General features: G+C 44.0%; 1 protein-coding gene across 7 annotated transcripts in view; it reads left to right on the forward strand.

Annotated features, from left to right (window-relative positions):
* The window catches only part of STK3 (serine/threonine kinase 3), a 294,078-nt gene that overhangs the window by 176,044 nt on the left and 94,418 nt on the right, over positions 1-23,616 (forward strand). For 5 of the 7 annotated variants that reach the window (XR_006278703.1, XM_043507549.1, XM_043507550.1 and 2 more), the window contains one exon: positions 3,651-3,764. The exons of the other annotated variants lie outside the window; for them this stretch is intronic. Coding sequence is in view for 4 of the 5 variants with exons in the window: in XM_043507549.1 (XP_043363484.1) it covers positions 3,651-3,764 (114 nt within the window). In the remaining variant the exon portion in view is untranslated. The remainder of the gene's footprint in view (positions 1-3,650; positions 3,765-23,616) is intronic. 7 annotated transcript variants of the gene reach the window in all.

A 23,616-nucleotide genomic window follows, 5' to 3' on the forward strand; every position in this document is an offset into this window, starting at 1 on the left:
TCGAGGGAGAGTGCTAGTGCTTAATCAACTAGTCCTGTCCATGCTCTGGTACCGGCTCAACAGCCTGGTCCCGGCCCCGGCTTTCCTGGCCAACCTCCGGACATCGATTCTGGAGTTCTTTTGGTCAGGACTGCACTGGGTCCCTGCAGGGGTTCTCCATCTACCTTTGGAGGAGGGAGGGCAGGGCCTAAAATGTCTGCTTACTCAGGTCCATGTCTTCCATCTCCAGACCCTGCAGAGGCTCCTTTATGGTGCAGGTAGTCCGGCATGGAGCATACTGGCGCACGCCTTCCTGCGCCGCTTCCGAGGGCTCCGATACGACCGGCAGCTCCTTTATCTCCATCCGAGAGGTCTTCCGCGAGACCTCTCCGGGCTGCCGGTCTTCTACCAGGACCTCCTCCGGACCTGGAAACTCTTTACAACGACCAGGTCCGTGGCGGCCACCGAGGGGGCAGATCTCCTCGCGGAGCCCCTGCTACACAACCCCCAACTCCGTGTGCAGGTGGCGGAGTTCTGCTCGGTGCGCCAGAGTTTGGTCCTGGCAGAGGTCACAAGAGTCGGAGATCTCCTGGACTATGACCGGGGAGACTGGCTGGATCCCCTGACGCTCGCTCAGCGCATGGGGCTTTCCAGACCTTGTACTCCCCGGCGCATACTTCAGGAGGTGAAGGCCGCTTTGCTGCCTGCTGCTCGGGTTCATCTCGACCGGGTCCTGCATGAGGGCACAGCCCGCCCACCCGCTACCCCAGGCCCGCCGGACCTTTTAATTGGACCCCTGCCCGTGGACCCAACCGACCCCTTCACCCCTTCACTGGAAGCCGGCTGCACGAGATGCAGCTGGTCTGCTTTCAAACCGCGCCAAGAAAACATCTCTACATGCTCGTGCTCCACACTCTTCACGCCCGCACCCTTGTGTCCCGCCCTGATACAAAATGGCAGGACCTCCTGCCACCTTTGGAGGGTGAGGAGCCCCGGTGGGCCAGCCTATATTCCACTTTAGTCCCAAGGCCCCCCGGGGATGTCAGTTGGCGGCTCCTTCACGGAGCCGTGAGCATGGGCGTGTACTTGGCGCGGTTCACCTCAATCCCAGACACCTGCCCCTTTTGCGGCGTGAGGGATATCCTGGCACATGTCTACTTGGAGTGTGCTAGGCTGCAGCCCCTATTCCCGCTCCTCACCAATATTTTATTACTTTTTTGGTTACACTTCTCCCCTCATCTTCTAATTTATGCAATCCCCATCCGTGGCCCCACAAAGTCACGGGATCTCTTGGTCAACCTTCTCCTGGCCCTAGCTAAAATGGCCATCTGTAAAACCAGGGTGAGGAGGTTGGCCGATGGAGTCTCCTGTGATTGTGGGGCCTATTTCCGATCCTCGGTCCGTTCACGTATCCGGGCAGAGTTCCTCTGGGCGGCGTCCTCTGACTTCCTTGACGCCTTTGAGGAATAGTGGGCGCTGTCCGGGGTTCTCTGCTCGGTGTCCCCGTCCGGTTCCCTTCGTTTGACCCTTTGACCGCACTCCTGTCCCTGTTATTTCATTAGTTGTCCCCTCGAATTTTTTGGGTATCTAGGTCCTGTGGATCCCCCTTTTAGGCTGGGGGGGATCCTTTAGCAGTGGACGGGCTTCGCCCGCCCACTTCCCGGATCCCAATAAGACTACTTTTCTATAGCCATCTGGCCTTGCCCCGTCACACTTTGTAGCTGTCTTTAAAGCTCAGGGTCAGACCTTCCTATTTAAGTGAAATCACATTTGATTGTTTTATTTTCTCTTTTCCATATAATTTTATTTTTTGTTATTTTTACATTTGCCCTTTTTTGGGTTGGCAGAGGCTCTCTCTCTCTATGTGCCATTTGTCCTCAACCTGTTTTTTATTATTATTGCTTTAACCTTAATACATCATCCCCATACTTGGTGTTGGTACTGTAAAAATAAAGGGAAGAGGGCAATAAACTAATGGGATGCAAGGTACAGGAGAGGTTGGGTTAGGTGCTTTTTATTTCCCGTTAAGAATTAAAACTTTTAGACCCTAATCCTGGAATGTCATCTACTATCTTCTGAGGTCTTTAGTGGATCAGATTGCAGGACTGGTATCCTTCTGGTTGAATAACAAACCCTTCCGGGTCATTTGGGTTGAAAACTTGGTGAAGAAATTCCAAGCCCTCCTAAATATCAGATTGTGTCATGCTGATGTCAGTCAGTCCTGTCTCTAATAGGAAGCTGACACTTTAAAGCCCTGTAGAAATGTTGAACTGCTGATTTGAAAACTCTTAAGGAGAACAAAGCTTTCCCAAGTTCCTTGTTCAGTGTAAGAGAAGAAACACATTGTGATCAGATTTATTACAGTCTAAGGCCCATATCCTACAATGAGCCATGCATGGGCAGGCACTTGCACAAAGCCCTGTTGATTTCAGTAAGGCCCATGGGGGCCTTCCTGCACAGAGGCAATTGCAGAATTGAAACTTAAAAAGCTAGCACAGAAAAGAGGAAGAGGAGACAGGGCAAATAAATACGGGTGAATTAAGGAAATGAAAGGAGTGAATATCAGTTTTGGAAAGGCTTTTTAGAGCAGACACTTAATTTTAGGGATTCACTCGTTTCCTTAAAGCCTTTTGTTTTCCTAATAGTTGGTTCTAGGAACTGCCCAGGCTTCATTGTATCTGTTGTACTTATGTATCAATGCTACCTATAAATTAGCTCTTTAGAACCTAACAATTTTGTTCAGGGTATTTCATTCATATTTATTACCAATAAGCAAATAAATAAACAAAACTAGTAGATTGTATTTCAGAAAAAAATTGATGACTACAGAAATATTACTGACAATTTCAGAAACTTCAAGGCATGTTTCCCTGCCATTTTGAAAAGTTTCCTACATTCTTGACTATCGTACATTATGGAATTAATATTGTAATGTTAGGGTTCCAGGCACGGATCTTTACAATATAAACTGCACAAGAAGCCATTTTTTATCTGGGAAAGATGTTCATGCATGTTATTGTTTCCTGCACTTAAGCTGGTATTTAATAGAGAAAGCCAACATTCCAGTTAATATGGGGCTCTGCATCATAGATGTTATCCTCTAATGTGGAACTTATACATTTTCTGAAAGTCTAATCAAGTGATGTCAGTATATCCCCTTGTGTATTGTTGTAGTAATAGTAGAGAATATCAAAAAGTTAGTGAGGCATGACTTTCCTTTCCTGTAAGCTTGTTAGCTGTTCTTAATTGGGTTTTGCTTTTCCAAATGATCACTTAAATGGCTTGTAAGATTACCCAACTACCTATGTCAGACCAATCCATTCATCGTTTCCTGATGAATCTAGCTTATTTCTGTACAAGAGAATTTAGTTTTATACTGACAGGTTTCAGAGTAGCAGCCGTGTTAGTCTGTATTCGCAAAAAGAAAAGGAGTACTTGTGGCACCTTAGAGACTAACAAATTTATTAGAGCATAAGCTTTCGTGAGCTACAGCTCACTTCATAAGTGAGCTGTAGCTCACGAAAGCTTATGCTCTAATAAATTTGTTAGTCTCTAAGGTGCCACAAGTACTCCTTTTAGTTTTATACTGAGTTTTTGGTCTTCAGATAGCTCTTTCACAGTTAAAGATGTCTGTTAAAAATTCTCTGATTATTGTTCCCCATCTTTTTCACAATTTTGGATGTTTCAGCATGGATGTTCTACAGCTCTGGGAATAGTATTAATTAATTACCAGTTTGTAGAAGATCAGCCAGGAAATCCATACATTATGAGCCTAATTTTTAGAGGTGCTGAGCTCCTGCTCAGTCATTGACTTCTCATTGATTTGGAATGATTTAACCACATTTATTGAACCTATATTGAGCATCATTTGTTCTGGTCCAAAGGTTTGTCTGTGTTTGACATCAGTTTGCTGAGTAATTTTTCTAGTATATACAGGTCCTTAAAATGAGAAGGTAATTGTTTTGTGCAGACCCATTCAATCCTTGGTCTCTCTGCTGTGACTGCTAACGAGATTGTTCATTAATGCTTTTTGTGATAGTGTTTTTTAGAACTGGGAAGTGCTTTTAAGTTACATATCAAAGAACCTCTCTGGGAAAAATCATGTGGTCCCTCTGATTCAAGAGCTATTGCAGAGTATGTACTTAACATGGATTCTCTCCTTACTGTGCATGAAGCAGAGGTATTGTACAACTCAACTTAGAAAGAGCTAATGGGTTTACTATAGTCATGTCATTCGTTTTATTTTTCTCCACTAGGAAGTCAAAAGTTAATAGAGCCCGTTTTACAGGTCTTGTTCTCAGAAAGCAAAAACTATATTTGTGTATTAAAACAAACAAACTTCTTTCATACAGAAGTCTTCAAACGTGGGTTCATGGTCCCTTCAAGAGGTTTGTGAATATTTTTTCAGGTGGCCCATAGAGTATGTGGATTTTCCTTTTAATTATCAGAACAATTTACATTTTGTGTAGATTAGATTACACAAAAACAAAAAAACCATTCACCATCTCCACCTTAAAGCTCCACCATATAAAGACCATTGCTTAAATTGCAAAGTCAAGCACTCAAAAGTTAGGAAATGCCTGTGCTTTGTAATTCTGCCCTTTTGTGCATTCCTTCCTATGTACTGAATGAGGCAGGAGTCATATGGAAAATGTAGTATGTGATCATGTAATTAAAAACTGTATCATAATACATATGCATAAGGCTGGAGCAGAATTAAGGGTGCAAGGGCAACTGTAAATCTGGCATTTCCTAACTTTTTAAGTGCTTGACTGCAACCAAAATAAAATTGTCAGATAGTTTTTTCACATGTAATCTCTTAAATTCGTTTGTTCATTAATTTGTTTTTTAAAGAAGAAAGGTAAAAAGTTTTAATATGTACAACTGTAATGATCCCTCCTCCCCTCCAAGCATTAGCGATAGGATTTGAACCCTCAATTTTCAGCACTATGGCAGAGTTCTACTTGATCTTCAGGACTAACTACATTAGCTAGCAACAGGATTAAGGCTGTTATCCCAGAGAAGGGGGATAGCTGCTACTATCCTGTGCTGAATCTGGGTAAGGTCAGGGAGAATTTGGTGCACTCCTCTCCATTGCCTTCCAGGAAGAATGGGTAGCAGAACAGGTTTTTCCTCCATGCGGTGCCCCCAGGGTGGAGCACGTGCCAGATCCAGGGAATTGGGTAGTTGTGGGGAGGAGAACTCTGCCTGGCAGTGTTGTCAGCACTCTGTGCCAGTGTGAATTATGGTGGCACAACACTTTAGAAAATTTGTGTTTATTATTTTGTGATGCTCCCAGAATAATAGCCGGAGAAGGAAAATGGTGGTTTTTAACAGTTTATACCTCAGCGAAACCTGAATGGAATTTCATGTGACAAAAATGAGGCAGGACTTTGTTCCTGCCAAATTTCAAAGCAGCACAATAGAGGTATTAGAGTTTCTATAGCTCAGGGGTCGGCAACCTTTCAGAAGTGGTGTGCCGAGTCTTCATTTATTCACTTTAATTTAAGGCTTTGCGTGCCAGTAACGCATTTGAACTTTTTTTTAGAAGGTCTCTCTCTATAAGTCTGTATATTATATAACTAAACTATTGTCGTATGTAAAGTAAACAAGATTTTCAAAATGTTTAAATAGCTTCATTTTAAATTAAATTAAAATGCTGATCTTATGCCGCCGGCCCACTCAGCCTGCTGCCAGCCTGAGGTTCCATTCACTTAGGCCGGCGGCAGGCTGAGCAGGGCCTGCAGCCGGGATCCCGGCTGGCAAGGGGCTTGGCAGCCAGAACCCCAGACCAGCAGTAGGCTGAGAGGGGCCAGCGGCCAGGAACCCAGACCAGCAGAGGCTGAGCGGCTCAGCCCGCTGCCACTCAGCCCACTACCGGTCTGGGGTTCAGTCCGCCGGCTATTGCCAGCCAGGGTCCTGGCTGCCGGCCCTGCTCAGCCCTGCTCAGCCCGCTGCCAGTCTGGGATCCCGGCTCTGTCCACATAGAGTGGGTACCTACCTTCTCCCTGGTTCTAGCCTATTCTCTTCCTCTTTCTCTGCACTGAGCTGAGGGTGGGAGTGCACGGAGCACAGGGCTGGGGGTGAAGGAGCAGGCTGGGGGTTGGGGTGCAGGGTCTGGCCAGGAGCTAGAATGAGGGAGGGAGCTCAGAGTTGGGTCAGGAGGTGTGGGTGTGGAGTGGTTACCTGGGCAGCTCCCATTTAGTGTGAGGGGTGCAGGTGGGAATGTGGGAGGGTGCAGGAACTCCTGTTTGGTGCTCAGGGTGGGGGTGGGAATGTGGGGGGTGCAAAGTCGGGACATAGGGCCTAGGGGGCTGGGTATGTGTGGGGGGTGCAGGAGTCAGGGCATGGGATGTGGGGGGGCTGGGTATGTGTGGGGGGTACTGGAGTCAGGGCTGGGGTTGTGGGTGGGTGCAGGGGTCAGGGCAGGAGGCTGGGGTGTGTGGGGAGTGCAGGGATCAGGTCAGAGGGCTGGGGGTGTGGGGGGTGCAGGGATCAAGGCAGAGGGCTGGGTGTGTGTGAGGGGAGTGCAGGACTCAGGGCAGGGGGCTGGGGGTGTGGGCTTGGGACGTGGGGGTGCTCCCAGCCCCCTGCTCAGAGCGGCTCACGGCAGGGGGCTGGAGGGGATATGCCCTGATTCCACCCCCCTTCTCCAAGTCCCCGTCCCCACCTCTTCTCCACCTCCTCCCCAGAGCAGCGAGCGTGCTGCGGCTCGGCTTCTCCCCCTCCCGCGCAAGGGCCATCAGCTGATGGGCGGCAGGGAGAGGGAGGAGGAGGAGGAGGGTCAGGAACGCAGCACGCTGGGAGAAGAGGAGGGGTAGGGGGGAGCTTGCCTGCCCTGCAGCATCAGCCGGCAGGACCAAGCTTCTTCATCCTGCCGGGGGATGGGGAATGGAGAAGAGCGGGCAAGGGCGGGCAGAATTTTGAATGGCTCGCTGCTGCCTGCCGGGGTCCCGGCCTGGGTTCGGCAGCGGGCTGAGCGGGGCCGGCGGCTGGGACCTGGCAGGCAGCAGCGTGCCATTAAAAATCGGCTTGTGTGCCGTCTTTGGCATGCGTGCCATAGGTTGCCGACCCCTGCTCTAGCTAGTTCATTGTAAAATCCTAGTAAAGACAGGGCAAGTGGTAGTCTTACACTGATATCAAGATAAACCCTAGAATCCTGCTCTCTATACTTCTCTTCCCTCACTCCGCCCCTTCCCCCCCCATGGGTTTACCTTGACCAGCTACATCAAGGTAAAACTACCATTTGTCTTGTCTTCACCAGGATTTTATATTGAGTAACTTTCTCATATTAGCTGTCTTGTAAATGACACACCTTTTTTACTAGTGAAGACATAACCATAAAGTTTGTAAGAATCTTTTGTAATGGAAATGTTAAGCAACATAAATGGAGGGGTCATAACCTGCTCCCCCTAAAATAATAAACACATTTGAAACTGGGGATGTCTGCATTTTCCTTCAGAAATAATACATTTGTCTTCACTTTGAGGTAAGTGTGAGGACCATTGATTCTTCTTCGAGTAGATGCAGCCAGGTATTCCACATGGATGTGTTCGCACTCATTGCACGAGAGCCAGAGAATTTGCCTAGCAGTATTCAGAGAGGGGCAGTGCTTGCACCTTATGGCCATAGCCCCTGCACTGGCTAAATGAGGTGGTGCCGCTCTGACCCTCCCCCTCAGTTCCTTCTTACTGCCCATGGCTGGAGTTGGAGTTCTGTGTGGTTTCTAACCTCACAGTCTCTCTAGTTCTTAGTGATTTTTAGTTGTATATGGTTAATTAGTATCCTTAGTATACTGTTAGTTAGATTTACTGTTAATTAGTATTTGTTTGCTTATTCCCTAACATTGTCCATTGTGTTGGGGGCTGGGAGCCACAACAATCCCCTCACAACAGTGCTTGCTGTGCATAGGCGAAGCCCACGTCAAGGAATGGTGTTGAGTTTGCAAATTGTTCATCAAATGGACACAGGTGGCAAGGGCTGTTCATCTAAAGAAGCACCTGCTTTAATAGGCCACTCAGGTGAGCTGCTTTGGCAACAAGGCCTTTGGAGGTCATTCTCAGGTTCTGAGAACGCTGTTGCTTCATGTCTTGGAGCTGGTGCCTCACCAAAGAGACAGAGGAGTCATTTCCTATTGAGTGTGCTGAGGAAGAGGTCACACGAGACCGATTGTGGCCGCTCTAGGTAGCATGAGGGCTCATCTACCTCCTCCAGGTGTGAATGCCACCATGCGAGATGGAGCACAGCTGCTCCCCAGTACTGCACAGGGAGGTCAGAAATCCTGTGCCATCAACTCCGGTTCTGGCCCCGGGGCGTCCGTTGAGTCCAGCACCAGCTGTTTCCGCGCTGGCGACATATCAGGTGGCAACAGACCTGCTCTGCCTTTCTGACCTGATCTCTCCCTTGGTCCAGGACTTTGCCAGGACTGCATTGTTTATAGCCCCTTTGGCTGGGCAGGCCACTGATCCTGTGGTTCTGTTGGCACTGAACCCTAGTGTTTCCCTTCCACAGTCAGTAGAAGTGGGGCCTGTGCTGGGCTCAGCACAAGTCATCTCCTTGGCACTGGGAACTTTCTCAGCAGTCCTGCTGTCAGCACCGCCGATGTTACCATGGCCGTATTCACCACCCTCTCCTTTGGCACCATTAGTCACCATGGTACTGCTGCTGACTTTGGGGTTGGCACCGCTTCTGGCACCAGAAATAATGGAGGGATACTCCGTGCTGGCAGTATCATTTCCACTGTTAAGTGCCAGTTTGGGTTATGAATGAGTCAGAGCAGTTGCTTGCACCCTTAGGCTCCATCTTTGTCCCCCTGAAGCCTGGGACTCCTTGGCGTCCAGGCCAGGTTCTTCTCCCTCACATTCTCCATTACCTGGCCTTGCGGGTATATATGTTGGCGGTGCAGAGGCATGACAGAGGTCAACAGTAGCAGCAGAAGTATTGTTCACAGTGCACATGTGGGCAGCCTTTCCCTTTCCAAGAAAGGAGGAGGCATTCGGGACCATAGTTTGGCCAGTCAACATACTTTCCCCCGCTGTTCCCCAAGCATCCATTTTGACTCCTTGGTCCAGAGCAGTGTTCCAGTTATCACTCCCTTCTTCCCGTCTCCTCCATTTGGGGACATCTCAACCAACAGTCAGCTCTCCTGAGCGCTTTTCCTCCAATTCCGATCATCCCACAGGTCATCTTCAAGTTGGGGTGGATTGGGCCAAGCTCATTCTCATTGCCCTCGTATGGCCGAGGCAGTGCTGGTTCTCCAAACTTCTTGCGCTATCAATTCAGCATCTCATAACTGTTCTTCTCCATACTCACACAGAATCACAGTTGCACCTTGCATCCCGGTCTCATCTCCGTGCATCTCATGGTGTGGCTGCTTCATGCCTAAATGAGGAAGAGCAGTGTTTTGAGGGCTGTTTAACAGGTTCACAGTAGAAAGCCCTCTACCAGAACGTCCTATTCAGCAAAATGGAAGCGGTTTTCGGTGTGGTTATTGGCCATGGAATTCAACTGACCCTGGCTTCTATCCAAGATATCTTGGGGTACTTGCTGAACCTTCAGTTGCTGGGACTTGCACTTATCTCATTGAGAGGGCATCTGGCAGCAATGTCAGCATTTTATCCCCCCTGTAGCGAAGCGATGACTCATCAGTGCGGCGCCTCCTGCGGTCACCTCGGGAATTAGCTCTCCAGCGTATGGAGCGCCTTCTCCTGGTCGGTGTCTTGCCTGCCGCTGGCCCCCTTGTCCCTCCCGGACCCCAGTGCCCCTTTACTTTGGGGTCATGCCCCCGGGCAGTGCCCCCACATGCTGGGTCTCCCCTCTCAGGGGAACTCCCAACCTTCTATCCCCACCTTGCCTCAGTGGCTACTGCCAGTCATCATCTAACACCTGCTCATAGGGGCAGACTGCAGTCTGTCATGGCCACTCATCATTGGCAAGTAGGTTGGACCAGCTGCCTCTGCCTATTCCCAGGTTGCACCTCTGTAGCCCCAGTACCTTTGTAGGCCTTCACCAAGGCCTGCAGCCTGGAGGTTTACCAGGCTGGAACTCCCCAGCTCCCTTTGCCCTTTCCCCCAGCACTGTTCTGCTTCAGATACCTTGCTCCCAGGCAGCTAGCCCTTCCCACTGCAGGGCTAGAGTGAGACTCCTTCAGCTCCTGGATTCCAGTCCTCTTATCAGGGCCAACTAAGCCCTAATTGAGCTGGCTACGCTTGTGGTCAGCTACTCAGGTGTTTCACTCCTTTTCCCAGCCACAGCCCTCTCCAGGGCTGCTTTTACTATTGGCTCCCCAGGGCAGGCCTCTCCCAGGGCTGTTTTAACCCCTTCAGGGCTGGAGCGGGGTGACCATTCCGCTGCACCCCCATTCAGGGAATATTAGTTTTCTCCAACGTCATGGTAGCAAGAGTCTTAAAAGGGCTTTGTCTCCAGCCTCTGGTCCAAGAGCTGGTTCCTCTGTGGGAACTTAACTAGCGGCTTTAATGGGACCTCCATTTGAGCCCTTCGCATCTTGTCCCTTTCCACTTTTGTGTCAGAAAACTTCATTCTTGGTAGCGATAACATCTGCAAGGAGAGTCTGTTAGTTGCAGGCTCTGATGGCAGAGCTTCTTTATACGCAATTCCCTGAGGACAAAATGTCTTTATGACCATACCCCAAATTTTTGTTTGTTGTGATTTCTCATTTCATTTGAATCTGTGTTCTTTCCTAAGCTGCATTCATCTCTGGAAGAGCAGCATCTCCATACATTAGATGTCAGGTGATGTCTAGCCTTCCATCTAGGTAGGACTAAACGATTTCATGCTTTGCCTCGCTTGTTTGTGTCATTTGGAGATCATAAAAAGGGGCAAGTGGACTCTTCGCAGACTGTCTCCAAAGGCATAACATCTTGTATCAAGATTGCATATGACATAGCTTCAGCTATCCCTTCTCAGCAGGTGCAAGCTCATTCTACGAGAGCTGTCTCAATATTGGACATTTGCCGGGCTGCTACATGGTTGTCCATCCATACATTTATGAACCATTATGCTGTTATCGCATCTTCCACGGTGGATGTAAGTTTTGGTTAGATGGTCCTGCAATCTTTGTTTAGGTAGATTCTGAGCCCCGCCTTCTGGGTGTATACTGCTTGTTTGTCACATACATGGAATACATGGCTGCATCGAGTTGAAAAAGAAGAAACGGTTATATATTGTAACTATGGTTCTTTGAGATGTGATGCAGATGTGTATTCCAAGACCCACTGTCTGTCCCCTCTGCATCGGAGTCTAGTCTCTGGGTGTTTGTATGAAGGAGCTGACGGGGGATTGGGGCAGCACTGCCTCATATAGCTCCAGGAGGGGCCATAGATACGAGGTGCAAGCGCCACCACTCTGCACGTACTGCTAGGCAAATTCTCTGGCTCCGGTGTGCAGAGTGCACGCAGACATAAATGGAATACACAACTGCATCACATCTCAAAGAATCCAGTTACAGTAAGTAACTGTCTCAGTTAATTACAGTATATTTTTGTTCATATTTGGCATTAAATTCTTTCATAGATGTTAAGGCCCTGATCCTGCAAAGAGACCCTAGAGATCCTTGGTTGTGAATCTTTTTGCAGGATCAGTGTAGAAAAACCTATTAGCATAGGTCAGTTTGCCCAGCCCTTTCACTTCCCAACCAATACAGAATTGTTTTATTCAGTATATTCTTGAGAGGTTTTTCAGTCTAGTGTTTAATATATTTCTAAAGATGGGACTGCTACTGTTTTCCTTGGGAGACTGTTCAATGTGTAAGGGGCCTCACTGTTTTCTGATATTCAGCCTTTTTGATGCTCACTGAACCATCCTAAACAACTCCTCACCCTCTGACATTTACACCCTTTCAGTGCATTGGGATACTAAAACATATAGTCTGTATCTCAAATGTTATAGCGTTGTAAATCATTTTAATGACTGTGTACATGTTTTGGCATCTGCAGTGCAGAGAGGTTAAAACTAATTACAAGATTTCTATTCATTCTGCCAAGAGTGACAGAATAATGTATTTTGCTATTGGTATTGTTCAACTTAATTATTACATTTTTACAGTTGTGATATAATACATACTAGTTATTTAATACTTTATATTGTACATGCTTTGTATTCATCTAGGCTTTACCTATACATTAATCTGTGGGAACAGTGGATTTCTTTTTTTTTTAATCTTCATAAAATACTTTTCTTTAGGGAATACATCATCACTGAGATATTTTTCCTTAATGAAGACATCAGGTGGGTTTGATCAAAACATGCATTACAGTGGATTATATTCCGATTTAAATTGAAACATTTGCACAAAATTGATTTCCCCCCTGCATAGTCCTTGAAATAGGGCTACGTGTTTTGAGTAGAATGACAGAGCTGCAGTCAAGTTAAGTTGTGTTTCTTCATTGTATTAGATGTCACAATTTATATTTTTAAAGATAAACTTTATATGACATCCCGATGATCCTTCTTGGAAAAAAATGCCCTTAATAGAAACAAAGGTACTAGAGAGCCATTTGAGGACATCTAATTTCATTTTGTCTTTACCACCAATACTGCCAAGATGGAATAGATGTATTGAGTGTCCAGGATAGTCTCCACATTCCCCTATTCACATCAACTTCTCAGACTGTTAAAGGCATTGTGGCTTCTTTCCCCAAAGTGTGCCAAAAAAGGACTGGAGTGGGATTACCTTTAGCATTAAGCCACAACCAGCCAATATATTTTTAAACACCACTGCCTTTGTCTACTCTAAGTACTAAGAGGTGTTTAATAATGTGTTATTTAAACACATTTTTAATGCAACTTACTTCCTCAATGTAGGCAAAGCCCACAGCTATTGCTCCCAGCCTCCCTGCTTTAAGAATCTATCCTAAGTGTCCCTGCCCCATCCAGGGAAGCAGGAAACAGGGAGGGATGTTGTTATGGAGAAGAGGAATTCTATAGGATTCTTCCAGCTTATACACCTGGGTCATGCTACAGATTTATTGAGGCATAATGATGGCAGCCCTCAGTGTGGAGTTTCGGACCAGTGAATTCACACTGTGCAGCGATCTACTGCCAACACCTCTGTTACACACACAATGCCCCGCTCTGTAATATATATTATTATTTCTATTACTGTAGCACTTAAGAGGACCTAATCGTGGACTAGGACCCCATTGTGCTAGGTGCTGTACAATCACAGAACAAAAAATATAATCCCTGGCCCAAAAAGTTTACGTTCTAAATATAACACAGACCAACAGATGGATAGAGATAGACAGATCAGAGGTGGAAGTCAGTTGCCATCTCAGTAGTGAATAAGAGATGAGAGGTAAGGGAAGAATGGGGGTAGGCTGTGAAAGGCTTGTTAAGGTGAAAGCAAGTAATCATGAGCAGTGGGTGACCCGCTGCTTTGGATAGGCTAGCCTGCCAGCCCTGACCCTGCATGCTGGAACCCCAAAACCTCATACTCCCCTAACAGGAGAAGCCCTGAGGGCCCCCCCCCCACAACCAGAGGAGCCCCGGCCCGACCCACTGCCTATCCACCAGCGCCAGGCCGAGCCTCCTCACTCCCCTGCCCACCTGTGGCTCTCTGCTGTCTCTCTGCGTCCCTCCTCACTCTGCCGTCCCTGAGGAGAAGGGGAGCAGTGAGCAGCAGGGATCTCCAGAGGTGCTGGTGGAGTGGAAGAGACATGGCAGGCACAGGCAAGCAGCAGCAGCAGGAGGTTGGGGACTTTGTGAGAGGGGAGGGGCCACTGTGGCCCAGGTGTCCGGCAGCGGCTTGGCAGCAGTGCCAGGGATACCTGCTGCCCGTGCAAGTAACTTATGTTTGATGCAGTAGAGAAGGGGGAGCCAGCAGAGGGATGCAAAGAGGGGTGACATAGTGAAAATGATGGGCTAGGAAAATTACCTTTGCAGCAGCATTCTGAATGGATACGAGTGGGGCAAGATTGTGTTTGTCCAGGCCAGAGAAAAGGATGTTGTAGTAATTGAGACATGAAATATGAGAGCCTGGATGAGTGTTAGCTGTGGGGATGGCTAGGAAAGGCCATATCTTAGAGATGTTATGGAGAAAGAATCAGCAAGCTTTAGACATAGCCTGTCATTGAGGACCTAGAGCAGTGGAGGACAATCTGTGGCCCGTGGGCTGCACGCGGCCCATCAGGGTAGTTCACTGGTGGGCCGCGAGACAGTTTGTTTACATTGATTGTCCGCAGGCATGGCTGCCCGCAGGTCACTGTGGCCGCAGTTCACTGTTCCTGGCCAATGGGAGCTGTGAGAAGCGCGGCCAGCAGAATCATTGTGCTTAAGCTTAAGGTGTATAGAATTGTGTTTAATAAGTGTTTTATTAAAATACAAAATTCAATAAAGAATGTTAGCTTGCATTTTAACGAAATAAATAATTTATAAGAGCATGCTCATGTGATATTATATGCCAACTGTATCCAGATAACTGGAATCGTTCACTGGTAATTTGCTTGCAGCACCATTTCAAGGAGAGATATTGAAACAGGGAAGAGGAAAAGAACTACAGGGCATATACTGCCTTTCCAGTGTAAAACCAAGTAGAAAGGGAACACAGCTTCCCAAGGTTGCATAGCTTTTGTAAAGCTACCAGACAGTGGGTTCTGTTCCCTCCTATTTTGTAGGAAGAAGGGGAGCATATGACTCTTCATGAATTATGCTTCTTTCAAAGGAAACCAAGGACAAATACATGAATCCATTCTGGACTAGAATTTTAAAAACTGAAAAGAGGACAATGGAAAGATTTTGTAAAGTGGCAGTGTCAAAGTGATATTGATAAGCTATATTATTTCATGATATTGAAGTGCAGAGTTTATGTAAAGTAAATTAAAAGTTATATGTCTGATATAGTATAATGGACAGTTCACGTCCTTGAAAGAATCCAAATGTCAAATTCATTCCCAAGACAGTGTCATACTTAAGCTCAGTATTCAGAACAAATTTCTCACAAATTTCTTTGTGTATCAAGATAATGGAGTGTTTGATACAGGACTTGATTAATCGAGAATTAACAGAGGGTAATGTAATTAGTGCAAATCAGCATGGTTTATGGAAATACATCCTGTCCAACTAACTTGATAACTTTTTTAATGAGATTACAGCTAAATGATATAAAATTAACATGGCGCACATTAAATGGATTAAAAGGGGGGCTAACTGAAAGGTCTCTAAATGTAAATGTAAAAGGAGAATTGTCATCAAGCAGGCATGCTTCCAGTGAGATCCTGCAGGGATCAGTTCTTGGCTCTATGCTATTTAACACTTATCAGTGTTCTGGAAGAAAACATAAAATTATCACCAATAAAGTTTGCAAATGACATAAAAATTGGGGGAGTGGTAAATGAAGATGATAGGTCACTGATTCAGAGTGATCTGGATCGCTTGGTAAACTCAGTACACACAAATAATATGCATGTTAATGTGGCTAAATGTATACACCTGGGAACAAAGAATGTTACAGGATAGGGGATTCTATCCTGGGAAGCACTGACTCTCAAAAAGATTTGGGGGTTGTGGTGGTTAATCAGCTGAACATGCTCTCCCAATGTGAGGCTAATGACCAAAAGAGCTAATGTAATCCTTGGATCCATAAATAGGGGAATTGCAAAAAGGAATAGAGAAGTTATTTTGCTTCTGTATTTGGCACTGGTGTGACTGCTGCTGGAATACTGTGTCCAGTTCTGGTGCCCAAAATTCAAGAAGGGTGCTGATAAATTGGAAAGGGATCAGAGAAGAGCTGTGAAAATGATTAAAGTATTAGAAAACATGCCTTAAAGTGTTACACTCAAAGCACTCCACCTATTTAGCTTAACAAAGAGAATATTAAAGGGAGACTTGATTAGAGTCTATAAGTATCTACATGGGGAACAAATATTTAATAATAGCCTACCAAAGGAAGGTATAGCATGACCAATGGCTGGAAACTGAAGATAGACAAATTCAGACTATAAGTAAGATGTAAGTTTTTAATAGTGTGGGTAATTAACCATTGGAACAATTTACGAAGGGTCATTGTGGATTTTCTCTCACTGTCAATTTTTAAATCAAGATTGGATATTTTCTAAAAGATATTCTCTAGGAATTATTTTGAGGGAGTTCTATGGCCTGTGTTATACAGGAGATAAGATGAGCTGATCACAATGATCCCTTCTATCCTTGGAATCTATGAATATATGAATCTATAAATTGTAGGCTCTGCTAGCCATCATGTGTCTGACTGTGTGTTGACTGAGATCCCAATTCTGCAATTGGATAAGCCTGTACAGAGCCCCATAGAAATCTGGCCCCATGCAGATCCAATTGCAGTGCCCCCCCCTTTTTTAATTGAGATTTTTTGGGGGAAAATATTTTTAAGATAACATATTTACAACTACTTTAGAAAAGTTAAATTCTTACAGCTATCTGTTATGGGGATATAATTTTATTTCTTTTAAGTATAGTTTTCATATTTTCCTTACATATGATGCTTGTAAGGACATGTAAGTGCACAAAATGTTTTAGAGCTCATAGCCACACTCAGAAGTGCAGCTGTTGACAGACAGTACATTGGTGATGCACTACATACATAAGTAAAGGGACACCCAGTCTTCCCCCCTCTATAGACAGTCAAGTTGTGGAGTGGTGCTACCTGCATGGTGTAATTCCAATGACCCTACACCTTGCAGGTGCTAGCAATGACTTGGCGGACTTCTTAAGCAGACAGTTGGTGACCAATCAATGGACCCTGCAAAAATCCATTAGCAAGTCAGTATTCCAGCAGTGGAGGAACCTGGTGACAGGCCTGTTTGTCATCAAGGACAACACCAAGTATCCAAAATACTATTCCAGAAGAGGCATGAACCTGGGATCCTTGCCAGATGCTTTCCCACTGCAAAGGAACCAGAGATTCCTTTAAGGCTTTCCATGAATTCCACTAGCCCCCAGCATGATTGCCAAGGCCTGAGAAGACCAAGCTACAGTCATCCTCAGTGCTCCAATTGGCTGAGGCAGTTTTGGTTGATTACAAATGTCCATGCAAGCATCAATCGGGCTCCTGGACCACCCAGATATGTTATCACAGGAACTAAGGGAAGTATTCCATCCAAACCTGAAGTCACTGCACCTGAAAGCCTGGATGTTGGCTGGATGGACACCATGGAAAGTAACCGCCCCTCACATGTTCAGAAAATCCTTATTTGGAGCAGAAAACTGTCCATGAGCAACACTCTGGACTTTCATTAGTTTAATCAGGAAGCAAAGAATAACAGTAAAATCTTCAGTAAGTTTAAACTCAAAAAGGAAGCTTACAAGAAGTGGAAATTTGGACAGATGACTAGGGAGGAGTATAAAAATATTGCTCGACCATGGAAGGGTGTAATGAGGAAGGCCAAAGCACAATTGGAGTTGCAGCTAGCAAGGGATGTGAAGGGTAACAAGAAGGGTTTCTACAGGTATGTTAGCAACAAGAAGATCAGGGAAAGTGTGGAACCCTTACTGAATGGGGGAGACAAACTCGTGGTGATCGGGGGAAGTCGCGGATGATTGGAAAAAGGTAAATATAGTGCCCATATTTTAAAAAGGGAAGAAAGAGAACCCGGGGAACTACAGACACCGGTCAGCCTCACTTCAGTCCCCGGCAGAATCATGGAGCAGGTCCTCAAGGAATCCATTTTGAAGCACTTGGAGGAGAGGAAGGTGATCAGGAACAGTCAGCATGGATTCATCAAGTGGAAGTCATGCCTGACCAACCTGATTGCCTTCTATAATGAGATAACTGACTCTGTGGATATGGGGAAAGCAGTGGATGTGTTTATATCTAGACTTTAGCAAAACTTTTGATATGGTCTCCCACAGTACTACTTTAACTTGCTGGCAAGAATACCAATTGGATGAACTCTGACTATAAGGTGTATAGAAAGGTGGCTAGATTGTTGGGCTCAATGGGTAGTGATCAATGGCTCGATGTCTAGTTGGCAGCCGGTATCAAGTGGAGTGCCCCAGGGGTTGGTCCTGGGGCCGGTTTTGTTCAACATCTTTATTAATGATCTGGATGATGGGATGACACTAAGCTGGGGGGAGAGGTAGATATGTTGGAGAATATGGATAGGGTCCAGAATGACCTAGACAAATTGGAGGATTGGGCCAACAAGGGCATGTGCAGAGTCCTGCACTTAGGCCGGAAGAATCCCATGCATTGCTACAGCTGGGGAGTGATTGGCTAAGCAGCAGTTCTGCAGAAAAGGACCTGGGGATTACAGTGGACAAGAAGCTTGATATGAATCAGCAGTGTGCCCTTGTTGCCAAGAAGGCCAACAGCATATTGGGCTTCATTAGTAGGAGCATTGCCAGCAGATTGAGGGAAATGATTATTTCCCTCTATTTGGCACTGGTGTGGTCACACCTGGAGTATTGCGTCAAGTTTTTGTCCCCTCACTACAGATGGGATGTTGACAAATTGGAGAGAGTCCAGTGGAGGGCAACGAAAATGATTAGGGGGCTGAAGCACATGACTTATGAGGAGAGGCTGAGGGAACTGGGATTGTTTAGTCTGTGGAAGAGAAGAATGAGGGGGGATTTGATAGCAGCCTTCAACTGCCTGAAGTGGGGTTCCAAAGAGGATGGAGCTAGGCTATTCTCAGTGGTGGCAGATGACAGAACAAGAAGCAATGGTCTCAAGTTGCAGTGGGGGAGGTCTAGGTTCGATATTAGGAAACACTATTTCACAAGGAGGGTGGTGAAGCATTTGAATGGGTTACCTAGGGAGATGGTGGAATCTCCATCCTTAGAGGTTTTTAAGGCCCGTCTTAACAAAACCCTAGCTGGGATGATTTAGTTGGGGTTGGTCCTACTTTGAGCAGGGGGTTGGACTACATGACCTCCTGAGGTCTCTTCCAACCCCAATATTCTATGATTCTATGATCCACTGAATACAGTTTTTTTTTCAGCTTCTCTCATCCGGTGGTATGTAAATTCCCAAGGACCCCCCTGCATGATTTCCCACTGGTTAGAGACCCTACTTCAGCATGGGACCACAACATCATCCTTCTAAAATGTATGGAGCCCTTTTGATTCCCTCTGAGTGTTCTGCCTACTGTCTTACTCCCAAAAGAGTCTTTCTGATGGCCATCACCTTGGTCAGATGAGTAAGTCAGTTTAGGCTCTTGGGAACCCCTGCATACCTTATTTCATAAAGACAAGACGGTACTGAAACATTGTGCAAAATTCAGCCCCTATGTGGTTTCTGAGTTCCACTTAAATCAATCAATCAACTTAATTGTGTTCTTTTCAAAGCCAGTTTTCCACAAAAGGGAAAAAAAAAAAAACCCAGGCCTTGGATATATCCAGTGCTCTTTGAAAGAACATCAGTAGGAACAAATCTTTCCGACTGTCCTTATGTCTATTTTTCTTGGCTGGCCACTCTGAAGATCTGGTCATTTCATCTCAGACTTTCAGAATGAATAACACATTGTCTCTCACTGTCCTACCAGCCTGCTGATGTACTTCTCCCTCTGACTCTTAAGGTCCACTCCACCAGAGCCCAAGTGGCACCATCAGCCTGTTTCCTCAGTGTGCTTATTTCTGAAATCTGCAAGACCATTACATGGAGCAGCCACCCTCACTTAATTGCTAGATCAGATGCCAAATTGTGGAAATGATACTCTTATCTCTGTTCAGCTGATACAGCTGATATTCCTCATCCCGACCATTCTGAAGAGAATACTCCTGTGTAAGGATGCATGTGGATGCATAGCCAAAGAAGAAAGAATGATTAGTCATGCTATGGTAATTGTGGTTTTTTGACATGTTGTCATTGTGGATGCCACATATAGACCTGGGTGAAATATTTTGAATTAAACATTTTTTGCTGAAAAATGCAGATGTGGGTCAACTGAAAGGTTGCAATTTTGCATTGAATTTACCAAATTGTTTCAGTTGTAAAGACCCCGATAATTGAAAAAAATTGAAATCTTTTCAGTTCAAAAATGACTTTTTGTTTCAAAATCTACTTAAATTTCATTTTAAAAAAGGATTAAAAAAAAAGTCAAAAATGAAACAAATGGTTTCGTTCAGCCTGAAACTAATTATTTTCAGTGTTTTTTGTTTACCAAAAAATCCCAACTTTTTTAAAATTTTTTTGATGTTTTGGCTTGCCATCAAACAGAAAAATCAGTTATTTGCACAGCTTTATGCATGACCTCTTATTTCCTCACTGCTTTTGGAGTCCTCAGTTACTAAGGGGCTTTGAATTGCAAAGAAACTAAAGCAAGGTTGAGGCCATTCCACTCTTTATGCCCTTGCACAAGGTGGCACTGGCTGCATGCGCATTCCGGAAGGACGTTGCTATTCAAAAGATTCCACACTTGCCTGCCAGAGACACATGCACGCCTACATTAGGTCCATTCTGACTACAACAATTCAAAGAACAACGGTTACTGTAGGATATGTATTATATGTTAACCACATTGTGAATTATTAACTACGTTTGTACAGGTTAAACAGCCAAGCATCATAAAGACTCTGACGTGTTCATTATTTTTAATGATAGAGAAAATCTTAATTTCCCACTATTTTTATTTGACATGAGAGAATTTTAGAAAATCCATCCTTTCATAGTTGTGAGAGTATTACTTTAGAGTTTTACTGTATTGTGGTGGATTCAAGCAGCTCTTGTTTTCTTTAAAGTGGGGTGATTATAACTGCTTACTTTTTGTTGTCATTGTTTTTATTATAGTAATGATCATAATGCTAAGGAGCCCCAGTCATGCACCAGGGAGTGTATTTAGTCAGAGATAAGAGAGTTCTAAATTCCTCTTTTTAAGTTTCCTTAAGTAAATTGAACGCTTCACAGTTGTTCTACAATTCCACTCGAACTCCCCAAAAAGGTGATTCAGAGTGCAAATTAAATGTGATTTGTTCATCTTTGAGAAGCTTCAACTCTAGTCCTGCTGACCACTTTCCTTAATTTGCATTTAATGGCAAGGATACTGTTTCTTTTAGTTTTTCCTAGGTTTACAGATGTTTTCAGTCTCCTGACATGTATTTAATAGAAATTTTTATGTAGCTCTGAAATCTTCAAGAGTGGCTCAAGGAAAATATAGAGTGAGCGTATTTGTTTGTTGTGAATGAGGGGAACGACATGGTATCTGTCATAGATAAACTTGTTATTTTTCCTGATCATAATTGTGTCTTATGTATGAAGCATAAGTACAGTAAGCAGAGCAGGAAGAAAAATAATTAGTTGTTAGATGATGCAATTCTGTAGACCTGCGTCTGCCTCTTTAATGCTAATACCTGAGTTACTTTTTGGCCACATAAACAATATAAAAGCTGGGGGGGATCATAAAGATTTTTTTTTAATAGGTATTATTTTTTTCCCCAGCACCTCGGCCTCCTTCCATCAGGAGCCATGCTATTGCTATCTCCTGCTGGATCATGGCTTCCCCCCTCTCTCTTTCTCTGCTTTCCTCCTCTCCAGCTCTTACTGCAGGGAGCCAGGAACCTGATCCAAATCACATTGAATTCAAATGGAGTTTAATCAGGCCTTAGGAGAGAAAGTAGAAACAGGATCTGAAGCAGAGACATTGGATAAGCCCTGAATTTGGCTCTTGGTGCATGTGTGTGTGGTTGTCCATGTTTGAGAAGATGAATAGAGGCAGCAACTGCCTGGGCTTACAAAGGGAACTGGGGCAACAGCTAAGGGAGACTTGGGTAAAGTGTGGAAACATACATACATTTATGTGAAAACGTCACAGAATAAATGGAGGAAGCACCATGGATAGAGAGGAGTGGAAGAGTTAAGTGAGCAGGTTCTGGGGAATGGGAAGCTGATATTTAAAACAAAACAAAACAAAAAGGAAACCATTGAAAGAATGAGAAACTCAGAGGGAAAGCTTACTAGAACAGAAAGATGTAGAGAGGGCATGGAGGAGAGAATAACTGAATGAAGCTGAGGCAGTAGGGAGAAAACACAATACAGAAATAAAGGTTAGTGAGTGAAAAGAAACTAGACCAACTACTAATATTGCAGTAAAATTATAGTGAATGGGGAAAGCCAAACAAACAAAACCCACAGCACCAGAGACACAGAGGAAAAGATTCATCAAAGTACTTTAGAAAGAAAAAGTTGGATGAATAAAAGTAGAAAGGGAAAAAAGTGAGTAAGTTTGTTATTAATTTATAGAAAGTCTAATACCAAATTATATTAATTGTGTTTTTTTTCATATATCTGTGATTCTGGCTAAGTGAGGGGAGGCTGATTTTGTGGGCTACTCAAAAAATATTAACCAGGCTACTTGCACTCTCCAGTCCTGCTCCAGAGTAGATAAAAATCAATGATTGGGGGTTTTTTTTTGGGGGGGGGTTGATTTTTTTTAATTTAAATTAAATATTGGTTTATTTAAAAAAAACTATTTAAAATTAAATTTGAAGTTGACAACATATGTTAAACCCTAGACATATAATAATGTGTTAAAATCATGACAATTAAACACAAAACTTGTATTAAGCCGTTTGCTTCTAAAGTTTTAAAGAAAATCAGATCACTGAGCTTGTGGAAGTCAATGGTTAAGTGCCTGACCCCAGAGTTTGTTGAAGTCCTAAACCAGATTCTTCTACAGGTACAGAGGGAATATTTTCTTCATTACAATTTATTGAACTAGGTCAGTTCAATGACTAGTTCATTCAAAGTTAAGAAACCAGTTGTCAGCTGAAAACAGAAAGTAGACAAGTTGTGAGAGGAAGAGATCTACTAATTTTAAAATCTTGAAGGACATGATGACCAGGATCAATAAGTTCAATTCACTACCTTCAAATAATGCTTCCTTTGCTTAAAAAATCAGTTACTTTTAATGCAAAACATGTTTTGATAAGACAAAAAAATAAAAAAGTTTATGTATCTAGCACGTTTAATGTAGTTTTATTTAATTTAAATAAAATAAATAAATGCTGTTTTTATGCATTTTTAATTGAATTTGAATTTCCATCTACGTGGAGCTTGACATAAATCACAGTTAAAAAGTTCATCATCATCTTGTAAATTAGAAATGCATTATTTACCGTTTTCTAATGTAAGAATTGTAAAAATTAAGAATCTCAATAAATGTAAATTAAGCTATGCTACTGTTTAAATAAATGTATATAGATAGAGTGCATCTTCCTGCTTAGCAAAACATAGTACCAAGTTTAATGTAAAGACTCTATTTAGTTGTAAATCAACATGTTTTAGTGATTATCAGTGAAAATAAACCTTTCTTTAAGAAAATAAATAAAACATGATTAAAATTGATGATTTAAATCAAGGTTTTTTGCTCACTGATGTAAATCATGATTAAAATTGGTGATTTAAACAACTTTGATTTTAATCAGTCTACCCTGTACAGCTCTGGTTCCTCCAAACCCTTAAAGGAAAAATAGTTAATAAAAATTGCTGTTTGTACGTCTGTGTGCTTCTTTAGGTAAAATTGATGGCATCCTTTGAACATATCATGCTTTGTGTCTAGTTACTTTACAGGAACTGAAACCAAAAGAAAAAAAGCTCCTTAAATTTTGCAATAAAGTGCAAGCATACAGATCGTAGTTGTTTTACAATTCTTAAATATACTATGATGTACCACAGTTCAGGTTTGCAGTTGATGAAATTTCTTTTCCAAG

The sequence above is a fragment of the Dermochelys coriacea genome, chromosome 2, assembly GCF_009764565.3.
Source record: "Dermochelys coriacea isolate rDerCor1 chromosome 2, rDerCor1.pri.v4, whole genome shotgun sequence".
In the NCBI taxonomy this organism is placed as follows: domain Eukaryota; kingdom Metazoa; phylum Chordata; order Testudines; family Dermochelyidae; genus Dermochelys; species Dermochelys coriacea.